The sequence below is a fragment of the Sitophilus oryzae genome, unplaced genomic scaffold (assembly GCF_002938485.1).
Source record: "Sitophilus oryzae breed Bouriz unplaced genomic scaffold, Soryzae_2.0 scaffold_1167_pilon_pilon, whole genome shotgun sequence".
Lineage (NCBI taxonomy): Eukaryota > Metazoa > Arthropoda > Insecta > Coleoptera > Curculionidae > Sitophilus > Sitophilus oryzae.
Genome location: NW_022145801.1, coordinates 3,077,076 through 3,089,378, shown reverse-complemented (window position 1 = coordinate 3,089,378; position 12,303 = coordinate 3,077,076). Strand labels below are relative to the sequence as shown.

The following is a 12,303-nucleotide window of genomic DNA, read 5'->3' as shown; positions in this document are numbered from 1 at the left end:
AGCAACCTTTTAAAAAATTAAATATCGCTTAACTTGCGACAGTTTTAAATAAGTACTCATTGATTCCTCATCAAAAAAATGAAAAAGTTCCTGTAAACATTGGTATGGATATGCATAGTTTTTAGAGTTACAAGATGTTAAAATTTTTTAAAATTAGTTTTATTGTAATTATTTTAAATGCCATTATTTTTCTATTTGAAATTGCTCTAGGTTGACTAATAGTAATAATATTTAATAAGAAATTAAGTAAAATATATAATTTATTAATTTTATTTTTAGTTTTAATTGTGATTAATAAATTGCGTTTATCTCATCAAGGCGCATCAAATTCAACAAAATATCAAAAGATAACTTTTTATTGGCATTAAACGACCTACAAAATTTCGATTAATTTACATTTTAACGCTTTTTCAGCATTAAAATATGTAGCACTTATAGTAACTTTTACCCTCAAGATTTCATTCGAATCACTAAGATTACTTGGAAAAAATTATAATAAGTCGAAAGATTATTAAGATTTAAACACCCTCTATCGAAAGATGCGTACAACTTATTTTAGATAGAACTATCGGAAACAAGAAATAGCCATCTGATAGTCAAGCAGCGTTAAAAGCGATCAACTCAGTATCAATCAATTCGAAATTCGTCAAAGAATGCATAGAGAAGTCGAATAAATTAGGCAAAGAAATGTCCTCCTACTACCCTGGGTGCCTGCTCATCAAGGGATAGAAGGCAATGAAAAGCAAATAATCTAGCTAGGAAAGGAGCGCCGAAAGGAGCCACTAACTGGACCAGAAAAAAAAACGTTCAGTTTTCCAAACCAGAACCAACTGAAAGCGGAACTCAAGAACTTGAAGATTCCATCCGCAACCTGGAATGGAATTTTGCAACGGTCTAAGACACTCGAAAGTTTGAGGGCTTAAGATCAAGAAAATCACAGATCTTCCTGGGTTTAAGTAAGAACAATCTTCGGATTGTCACAGGGTTTTTAACAGGACACTGTCTCCTCAATGAACACCTCAGTAGATTGAAATTAAGAAGAAACGGCAAATGCACTTGTGGGGAAGATGGGGAACACCAGTACCCTCATCACTGAGTGCGCCGACGACAACCATTCGTACCATGAATTTTGGTACGACTGATATTGAGATGGAGAACTACCCTCTATAAAACCGTCCCAGATACTGGCTTTATTCAAAGCCCTGGGACTGTATGATGAGTTATGACCCAAGAAAGGGGAACACAAAATAGATTTGTAAGGTCGCAGTGATTAACCCCTCCTCCCACTCATTCTAATTCTAATTTAACACCCTCTAGCTACGAAACAAAGCAGAATCGGACCTATGTTGATATAAAAATAAATCTTATTTTTACTTGAGGAATCTCCCCACCAGAAAAGGCACATGTTTTTGAAACACACCGTATAGCATATTTACTAAAAACTACATAATTCAAAGTTTGCTCAGTTATACCGGGTGCGTCTCAAAAGTGACTCACCCCTATAACTTTCTTTTATTTTTTCAGTTAAAACGAGATTTGGTATTATTTATATTATCAATACCAAATAATACTTTTAAATATGATATAGTTAAAAAATTATTTATAAAAAATATATTAATATGATATAAATTAGGATTAGATTGATGCATTCAATTGTTTTCGGTCTACTACAACTTTTAACAAACAACTTTTTTATTTTTAACAAAATTTTTTTTTTATATATTTTTTTTACTACTTTCGATAAAAAATAACACTTGAATAAAATGAAATATAATATGTCAACTTTGACATTTTCGCTTATTATGGTTTATTTGAAATTATAACATACGATTCATAACGAAAATTTGACTCCAAAATACTAAGTGTGTGGTATCAAATTATTCGCAAAATGCATTTTTTCGAATATGCTAATGAGCCACCCTCGTTCCATTTGAAAAATTGAGATATGATTAAAATTGCCAATTTGGGAATCTTTTAACCGGCCAGGACAAGACACTAAAAACCTTAAACGATCAAAGATATTTTTCCGCTAGCTTCTTTGATTAAGAATTAGTGCTTTTTACATACTCATGGCGCTCTAGATTGAAATTTAAAATACGTTTTTTTATTAAGCGAAATGTCAAAATTGACATATATGTCATTATATAGGTATGTCATTATATTAAATTTCATTATTAAAATATTAAAGTAACAAAATACCGGAATTGACATTTAAAATCAAAAGTTGTAGTAATTTCTGGTGAAACAGAAAGTGACTAACAACAATTGAATACGTCAATCAACCCAATTTATGTCATATACTAACATACCAAATTTTTTATCTGAAAAACAAAAAGTTATAGCAGGAGCCACTTGAGGCGCACCCGGTAGAGTATACATATTAAGTTTAAATTGTTGCTTGTCATTTAAATTCAAAATTAAAGCCATCTAGTATTATAATAACATATTTACTAAAGAAATGTGCATCATAACCAATTATATTATGTTGTTTTACAGAACGAAACTGGACGAAGAAAAAAAGTATTCTGTCGAGCTACAAACAAAAAAACAATTCCTTAGCTACTCCAGAAAATGTTCAGGTAATAAAAATTTATGAGCTTTAAAAAGTATTACTGTTATGCATTTTCAATTTCAGTCCGTCCTGGTGCTTCCTAGTTTAAAACCGGGAGACCTAACCAATTTACTAAATGAAATTGAAGATCATTACTATGGACGCGACGAATGTTCTATGCAGGAGTACGAAGTTATGAAGGTAAGTTACGTTTCTGGGTTTTATCTTTCTAGCGAATATCGTAGTTTAGTTAGAAATAGTTTTTTTTTAACTTTTTACTCAAATTCTTACTCAATTTTTTTAAAACTTACTTAAAAATTAAAAAAAATAAATATAAACAGTCAGACAAAGCAGTATGGGGAGACAAGGCATCAGAGCTACCTCAAACGCGCTGTTAAAAAAAATCATCACTCAAAGTGATTTCTGAAAACAGAAACTTTGCAAGGTAATAGTGAAAACAATATATTTATTAATAAAAACAGTCAGACTCGTCGATAATAGAACCTCATCAGTCAGCAGCTGATGGAAGTGAGAATAGTGACAGCTTACATTGTATTCGAATGCTATTTACAAATTTTCAGCCTTCAGAAAACAGTTTGCAGGTATTAATTAAAATTACACCTATGTGCGCTTCTCAGCGCCAGGTAGAGATGGGGAAGTTTAGAACGAATTGTTTTATTGAACTATTCCCGACCTCGGAACGAACGGAACCAGTTCCCGGTTTCTCAAAGGGTCCTCAGAAAAGGTCCTGAGGACCGATATATAATAATATGCAACAGCGGTGTATCGGCCAGCGCGATCGTAACTCGATGCTAGACGGGAGGGGGGAGTACCAGCCGTATGTGATCGGTCCCGGACCGAGAGGAACTAGAGGAACTAAATAAAAGGCTAGTTTACGTACGGATCGGCCAGCGCAATCGTAGCCCAATGCTGGGTGGGGAGTGCCAGTTGTATGTTACCGGTCCCGGACCCTCGGAACGAACGAAACCAGTTCCCGGTTTCTCAAAGAGTCCTCAGAAAAGGTCCTGAGGACTGATATATAATAATATGCAACAGCGGTGTATCGGCCAGCGCGATCGTAGCTCGATGCTAGACGGGAGGGGGGAGGCCAGCCGTATGCCGTATATTATCAGATCCGGACCTAAAGGAAAAAGGAACTAGAGGAACTAAATAAAAGGCTAGTTTACGTACGGATAGACAAGCGCAATCGTAGCCCAATGCTGGGTGGGGAGTGCCAGTGGTATGTTACCGGTCCCGGACCCTCGGAACGAACGGAACCAGTTCCCGGTTTCTCAAAGGGCCCTCAGGACCTTTTCTGAACAGCGGTGTATCGGCCAGCGCGATCGTAACTCGATGCTAGACGGGAGGGGGGAGTGACAGCCGTATGCCGTATGTCGTATGTTATCGGATCAGGACCTAGAGGAACTAAATAAAAGGCTAGTTTACGTACGTATCGACAAGCGCAATCGTAGCCCAATGCTGGGTGGGGAGTGCCAGTGGTATGTTACCGGTCCCGGACCGAAAGGACTGACAGGAACTAGTTAAAAGACTAGTTCACGGACTTGTTCTTTATTTTATGTGAATGTTTCACTTTAGGTCTCTAAGATTAAGAAATATCTTATAAAACGAAGTAGATTTTAGACAAAAACAAAAAGCTTGAAGTGAGGAGAAATGTAACTTTTCGTAAAATAAGTGAGAAAACTTTACCTTCATACTTATTATTTAGCTTCACCTACACATATGCCAATATTAAATATCTTATTATTTGCTCCGATTGATTTGTGATATAGTTTTTTAAACTCTGATTTGAGTTTCTTTTTTAATTTTTTGTTTTTATCTGCAATAAAACTTATCTATATGTTTTTAACATACGCAATTATTACACTTCTCGTTATATTTCGTACATTATACAAATACAAAAATTATACAGATCCTACTGTGAATAGTTCTGACATATAACGAAACCTATGAGCAAGTAACGGGGTTGTCAATGTTAGTCGGGAACTAATGTGAACTAAAGACCTAGTTCAAGGAATTATTCCTCTTGAGGAACTAAAACTATGGAACTAGAATTCCTACCTCTAGCGCCAGGTGTCCCGGAACTGGAACTGCTGACTGTACCTTGTGGCTGTTTAACACTAAAATGCAATCGATTTTAAAAATATGAGCCTTCAGAAAACTCTTGCATGTTTTTGCACCCTTCTCTCCGACTATAAAGCTAAATATAAATTTCGAAAATTGATGATATAAAATTTTAAAGCTAATACCGAAATTCTATAAGCTCTAAAATTAAATATTAAGTGCCTTACGACCTCACCTGAACATTAAGTTATTACTGTATCGAGTTTGAGGTCGCGGAGTGTAACACAAAAGAGAATTTAAGCCATTAATTAAATATCATTTAACGCGACTACCTCGACTTTAACTTGTTATCGCATAATTTAAACTTTATGACAACGATCGTAATTTATAAATCATTGTATTTTGGCGTTAATTTATGGGCCATTGTTATCGGTACTTCGCTTTGCGCAGATTAGAAGTTTTGCATTTATATTAATCTCACATTATTTTCGTTAATTGTAAGTCCTGGAAATTTATTGACACAGTACAAGAAATTTAAATCAAAATTTTATTTATTTTACCGTTATTTTATTTTATTATGTGTATTATTTTATTATATTATATGTGCTTATCTTAAGGTACGTTCTAATAAATTTAATAATATCAAAAAAGGAGCAGAAAAACACACTCAGATACAAAAATGTAAACTGTACCTGTCAAGTTTAAAGTGTTATATTTTTTTACTTTTAGCCTATTTATGTAATTTTTTAGTAAACTCTATATAAATATATTCAACTTTAATAAATAATAAAAAAAAAAAAAATATATAACTACAGTACGTCTGTCCGTTCTATAGCTACGGGGTATCCGTGAGAGGGGAAACGATATTCTCCATGTTTTTCGTAAAAAAATTAGACGACGCGTTCCATCAATAAAAATTCGACAAATTTGGAAGTAGCCAATTAAATGAGTGGGCGGAGCGATTTGCGGTGACGTACTCGTCAAGTCGACGTATAAGATATATCGTTGTTTATTTAAATGTTTTTTGTCCGCATTCCTTTCATAGACACAGATCCAACAGACGTACTGTACCTCCCCTGGCCGCTATAACTGTCGGTAGACGTAGGTTCCTACTGTTAATGAGGCTGCAAATATATTGTGTTATCTTTTCCCATTCTCCTTCAAGGACCAAGTGAATATTTTACATTTCATTTTTATTTCTAGGACAATCTTTTGCTGTACAATCATGCTAAGTTGATGGCAGATAACCAAAGCAAAGATTTTCTATTGTCTATGATGTTTTCTCACTACGACAAGAACAATGATGGTCATCTCGAAAAGCAAGAACTGGAACAGGTACTGTAAAAATATAATAAGTATACAGACAGTACGTCGGGCATCTGTAGTCTGTAGCTCCTAAAATAAAAAAAAACTTGGAAATCTTGTTTACATGCAAACCTAAAGTATATACTAAAACTGTACCGCTTAAAAAAACCTTAAAAAACTATTGTATATTTTCGAAAGTTGAGCTTTCACCCTCTTGAAGTTAAAATATTTTCTTGAAATAGATCTTAGTACATCCTTTAGATTTGCGCTTAAACAAAATTCTTAAGTTTTTTTATTCTATGAGCTACAGATGTCCGACGCACTATTTCTGAACCCTGTATAATCCTAAAGATGCATAACATTTAGATCTAATAATGATAATTATCTCTTTAACTTATTAAGATTATAATATTTAGGTACACTTTAATGAAACATTTTTTTTTTGAATTTGTAGGTTAGCAAAGAAGATCAAGATTTAACTAATGTCATCAATCTTACCAGCGGATGTTCACTGGCCAGTATGATTGACTTTGACGATACAGATGAAGATAAAAAACTAAACATAAACGAATTTTCTCTGGCTTTTAGTAAATTATATAGTAAGTCCATTTGATTTATTTCTGCTAATAATTTATACATCTGCCAAATGTTTCTTTAGGTGTTTCAGTCGTAACACTGGATAAAGCCCTCGAAATCAACCAAATCTCGGCACGTTTAGGAGATAACGTCGAGCTACACTGCGCCGTCACTGGTTCACCGATCCCACCCGTTCAGTGGCGCAGGCACGGGCAAGATTTAGCAGCTCTAGACCAAGACGACGTAAGGGTTTATGGTGACGGTAGTCTCTACCTAACCAAAGTTCAGCTACAACACGCGGGGAATTACACTTGCAGTGCTCAGAGAAATCCCCATGTAGTGCAAACTCACGTATTAACTGTTCATAGTAAGTATTATACAGGGTGGTCAGAACTGTATTCCAGAAACTTCGGCAGCATATTCTGCAGATAAAAATATGTAAAAAAAGTTCATATAAATGTATGTCCTAAAATGCTTAGTTTCAGAGATACAAGGTGTAGAAGTTTCGTTTTTATTATGATTTTTTCCAAATAATTTCAGAATTAACGTCCATATTTGGATGAAAATTGATGTCGGTAAGTTTTTTGACATGAGAAATTTGATTTTGATATCAATATGACTCCTATTTGTAGGGGGCGTCACTTACATGTGTTTTAACTGCTTTGAAGAGCAATAACTTTTCGTCCGTACCTGTATAAAACTACTAAGTGAAAAAATGTACATCTCCGTGATTTTCTACGTAAAAAATATATCTTGGTTAAAATCGCTACGAGCAACAAGTTCTCAAGATATTTAGAATAGAAATAGACAATACGTGGCATTATTGACAAAAAATAAACATGTTGAGTAGATAGTTATTTCACTGAAATTTGGAACATTTTTATTTTTTTAAATTAATCATAAATTTTTCTTCCAACAAATGGTGATAAAACAGTTTCTGTTGAACTTTTGGCACAAAAACATTTCAAATTTATGATTTCAGTCTAAGTCAACATGTTCAATTTATGTCAATAATGACAGGTATTGATATTTTCGATTCCAAATATCTCGAGAACCATTACTCGTAGCGATTTTTACAAAGAGACCTTTTTTACGTAAAAAACGTCGTAAATATATTTTTTTTTACTCAGTAGTTTTATATAAGTACAGACGAAAAGTTATTACTCTTCAAACCAGTTAAAAAATATATGGAGGCCCCCCCTACAAGTAGAAGTCATATTGATATTAAAATCAAATTTCTTATGTCAAAAAACTCCCAGACACCGATTTTCATTCAAATATTGACATTACTTCAGAAAATATTTGAAAAAAATCGAAATAAAAATGAAACTTCTACACCTGTATCTCCGAAACTAAGCATTTTTGGACATGCATTTATACGATTTTTTTTACTTATTTTTATCTGCAGAATATGCTGCCGAAGTTTCCGGAATACAATTCGGACCACCCTGTATAAAGAGTGTTTCTATCAAGTTTTTATACAGCATATACTAGTTCAATTTCAAAATTCAGAATATCTAAAATTAAAATAGGTTATTTGATATTCTTTTTCAAATTAATAATGACATTAACCGAGACTGTGGTCTTTAAATAACGTTTATTAAAAAACTATAACGGTATTAACTAAAGCACAATTTCTTTTAGCTGCTCCTGAAGTTCATGTAATGCCAAAAATTCAATCAAAACGACCCGGAGAGGATGCCCAAATGTTCTGTCATGTGTCTGGTGAGCCATTTCCACAAGTAAGTAAAATCCATTTAAATTAAAAAAATATAATATATACTTCGACTGATCCGTGTAATAATACAGGTAGCATTCATTCACCTGCGTGCATACTTCCAAAATACTATTTAGATGTAAGAAATTCCTTCCCTTCCTTCCTTCCCTTCCTTCCTTCCCTTCCCTTCCTTCCTTCCTTCCCTTCCCTTCCTTCCCTTCCTTCCTTCCTTCCCTTCCTTCCTCTCTTCTCTCTTCTCTCTTCTCTCTTCTCTCTTCTCTTCTCTCTTCTCTCTTCTCTCTTCTCTCTTCTCTCTTCTCTCTTCTCTCTCTCTTCTCTCTTCTCTCTTCTCTCTCTCTCTTCTCTTCTCTCTCTCTCTCTCTCTTCTCTCTTCTCTCTTCTCTCTTCTCTCTTCTCTCTTCTCTCTTCTCTTCTCCTCTCTAAGTAAACAATATTTTTTTAAAAAATCTTTCCGTCGTCACGCGTCGGAAGCAAAAACAAATTACTATTATTTTATTTTGTAGATTTTCTTGCAGTGGCCAAATACCCATATAGGATTTTTTGGAGAATATTTTTTTTAATCCTATTAGAACTTAGAAAACACGGTATCATGTAGCAGAAATAGCATTATCGAACAGGCATTTTCGCAAATTGGCGTTAACAAACTATTTGAGAGCCTTACGTGAGCCATTAGCTCAAAAGAGTTGGCCATCGGCTCGGAAACTGCCTATATCGATTGCACAGCGACCCGTATTACGCGATTATAGCTGAACTACGCTCATTAGTTTCTCCATTTCCGTCGAACAACAAAAATACATCATTAAAACCTTTACTGTGATGCGATTTATTAACGACATAAAGAGCAGACCCGCGAGCGTATCGATTTATTTGTCATTTGCAAAGATTACGGTTTTAGCTTAACGAAATAAAATTAGGACTTTGTAATGTAGAACATGGTAAATATGACGAGGACGTATAAAATGAGGACGTGTTGTGACGACCTAGCAACTCCTTTTAATTAAAACATCAAGTTGTATGAAAAATATCTATTTATAAAATTATAAAATATGATATAAATGGAATGAGGAAATACCAATCTTTTTTATTTATGAGTATACAGAAAATATAGCTTATACTTACATGAATTTAATCATGACTCTGACTAACTGACTCACAGACTGCTACCATACTAACTACAAAACTAACTCACTAACTACAAGACTAACTGCGCTATCTTCTGTATACTCTTTTTTATCAGTTTTATAATCGCTGGTCATTGGCGATTATAAAGCTCCCAAAAGAGGCAAAAATGTATTGAAATATTATTGATTTATACCTTTACATCGCTTTATTTATATTCATTATTAAAGTGATTTTTAGTATATCATTCAAAACATAATAAATATAATAACTACATATAATAAAAACAACGTATTTTGATTTGATATATAGGTACAATGGTTAAAGAACGATGAGCAACTTAAAATTGACGAGACAAAAAAATTTCAAATAGTGGGAAACGGGACATCGCTGAGGATTAGAAAAATAGATTTTGCCGATACTGGAGCTTACATGTGCCAAGCTACCAACACAGGTACTTAATACGTAAAATAATAACCATTATTCACAAGTATTAAATAATCTGTTGCAGGAGGATTAACAAGAGATATTAGTTCTCTAGTGGTTCAAGACCAACCCACTGCACAAAGTAAGTGTATGTTTGTAATTAAAATTATTATTTTCCAATTTAACTAAAGATAAAAGTTACATATATTTATTTACGACGTTTTTACGTAAAAAATGTCTCTTGGTAAAAATCACTACGAGTAATGGTTCTCGAGATATTTGGAATCGAAATTATCAATACTTGTCATCATTGACATAAATTAAACATGTTGATTAAATAGTTATTAGACTGAAATCATAAATTTGAAATGTTTTTGTGCCAAATGTTCAATAGAAAGTGTTTTACCATCATTTTTTCGCAGAAAAATTTATGATATTTATACAGGTACGGACGAAAAGTTATTACTCTTAAAACAATTAAAACATATTATGTAAACAAATAAGAGTCATATTAACATCAAAATCAAATTTCTTATGTCAAAAAACTCCGTGACACCAATTTTCATCCAAATATTGATGTTACTTCAGAAATTAGCCTGAAAAAATCGAAATCAAAATGAAACTTCTACACCCTGTATCTTCGAAATTAAGCATTTTAAAACATACATTTATACGAACTTTTTTACTTAACCTAACCTAACCTAACCGAAGTTTCCGGAATACAGTTCGGACCATCCTGTATTTCTATAGTGTCATAGAACCCTTATAGCTTTACTACTTCCTATTTTTTTAAATATATTTTTTGTTTAATTTTTGAAATAACATAAATCTGTTGTATAGAAATAATTATTTTCTACTTAATATCGTAATATTTAAAACGGTTATTTACTTTTACGTAATATCATATGTTTTATTATTTTAATTTTACATACTTCATAAAAGCTCTAACGCATTCAGAAAAAAAAATAATAATTTTTAAAAGTAATAAATCATGTTCTGTTGCGTTTCGATCAGCGGGCGTTTTGACACTTTTTTGACAAATTTAAACTAACCTTAATAAAAATATAATAGTACAAGAGCTAGCAACGTCGGGAAAACGAAAACGAAATTTTGAGAAAGTTGCTTTAATATATCTTTAAAAAAAGTAAAGATTTGAGTTAACGTCTCCTTTTTGCTGCCAAGGCTAATCTGGACGGGGCCTACTTTGTTTACGCGGAATCCGAACCGCGGTCCTCGGCCATATCATAGTCAATGGCCTGCCGACTGGGCAAGTGTCTAAATCGACTCTTAATCACGAGATATCCGATCTCATCCGGCCTCGAACCGGCGTGAATGAGCAGTATGTGTCAATAGATTTTACACTTTTGCCTTTTTTTTTGGACAACAGCACGATACAGAGTTTCGAACCGGTCACCCGTCCATCCACCAGTATCGCCTTACGTCGCTTAACTTCGGTGTTTAATGGGAACCGGTGTTTCGACGCAGCAGTTTTCGCTCTCTTGATGCGATTTTCACATTAACTTGCTACTTTTTATGAACCTAAATATGCTACACATAGGTTTGTCCTAGTCTTCTTAGTTTCTGAAATACAGGGCGAATTTGTGATGCGCATTAGTGAACAGAGGTTGAACATAGATATAATACGTAGTAATGGACGCAACGTCTACCGGCCGCCAGACGTTCCACACTCTGTTCAGAAGAGCATAGCAAAAGATATATTAAAGAACCAGCTTTCTTAAAATTCCCTCTCGAAAAAACGTTGCTAGTTCTTAGACTATAAGTAAAACAGCAAAATCGTTATGGAAATGAAAATATAAAATGACACCAATCACAAGCAAATCTTATATCCGATAAACGGAGGCATGAAAATGTAATCAGTTTAAAAACAGCGTAATTTTCTAACCAATAAAATTAATATTGCATCATCGTATCGTCGGATAACGGATGCATGCAAATCAAGCTTCTCGTAACATTTTTTAATATTATACATGACGTATTTTTTTATAGGGTCATAGAATCTAGACCTTTATACTATTTTTTTCGTACCCCCTATTTCATAGGGAGACATTGATTTAATGGAGAATTAATAGTTAGAGATGAAAACGATTTTCAAGCTTACAAAAAAATTAACTAAAATAAAATCAATTTTTAGGTCCTACCAATGAAGAGCATAGATTTTTTGCATTTCACGAGTGGGGTATTTCAGTATATGAGCCCACGACTTGTAGGCTGCATCATCATATCTTAGGCACAGACATCATTCCAGGGACTCAGGTATGCATATTTAATGAAATAAAATTGTATATAAACTTCTCCTTTACTAACTGAAATCACTGTTTAAAAGCAACAGCATCAACGCTCGTAACATTGTAATATTTTGTTGTATATCATGTTTTTTTATGTTTGTCATCAAAAAAGTAAAACTAAAAAAAAGATACCAATAAATAATACAGGATGAGTCTGTAACAAATTGATATTTTTAATTGGCAAATTTTAATTTTTAAAA

General features: G+C 33.4%; 1 protein-coding gene across 1 annotated transcript in view; it reads left to right on the top strand.

Moving 5' to 3' along the window:
• Positions 1-12,303, top strand: part of LOC115888778 (follistatin-related protein 5-like) — a 198,144-nt gene that overhangs the window by 179,813 nt on the left and 6,028 nt on the right. Inside the window, exons 4-12 of the mRNA XM_030908621.1 lie at positions 2,497-2,579; positions 2,636-2,752; positions 5,837-5,968; positions 6,393-6,537; positions 6,597-6,881; positions 8,159-8,256; positions 9,684-9,825; positions 9,883-9,939; positions 11,950-12,071. Of these exons, the coding sequence (XP_030764481.1) occupies positions 2,497-2,579; positions 2,636-2,752; positions 5,837-5,968; positions 6,393-6,537; positions 6,597-6,881; positions 8,159-8,256; positions 9,684-9,825; positions 9,883-9,939; positions 11,950-12,071 (1,181 nt within the window). The remainder of the gene's footprint in view (positions 1-2,496; positions 2,580-2,635; positions 2,753-5,836; positions 5,969-6,392; positions 6,538-6,596; positions 6,882-8,158; positions 8,257-9,683; positions 9,826-9,882; positions 9,940-11,949; positions 12,072-12,303) is intronic.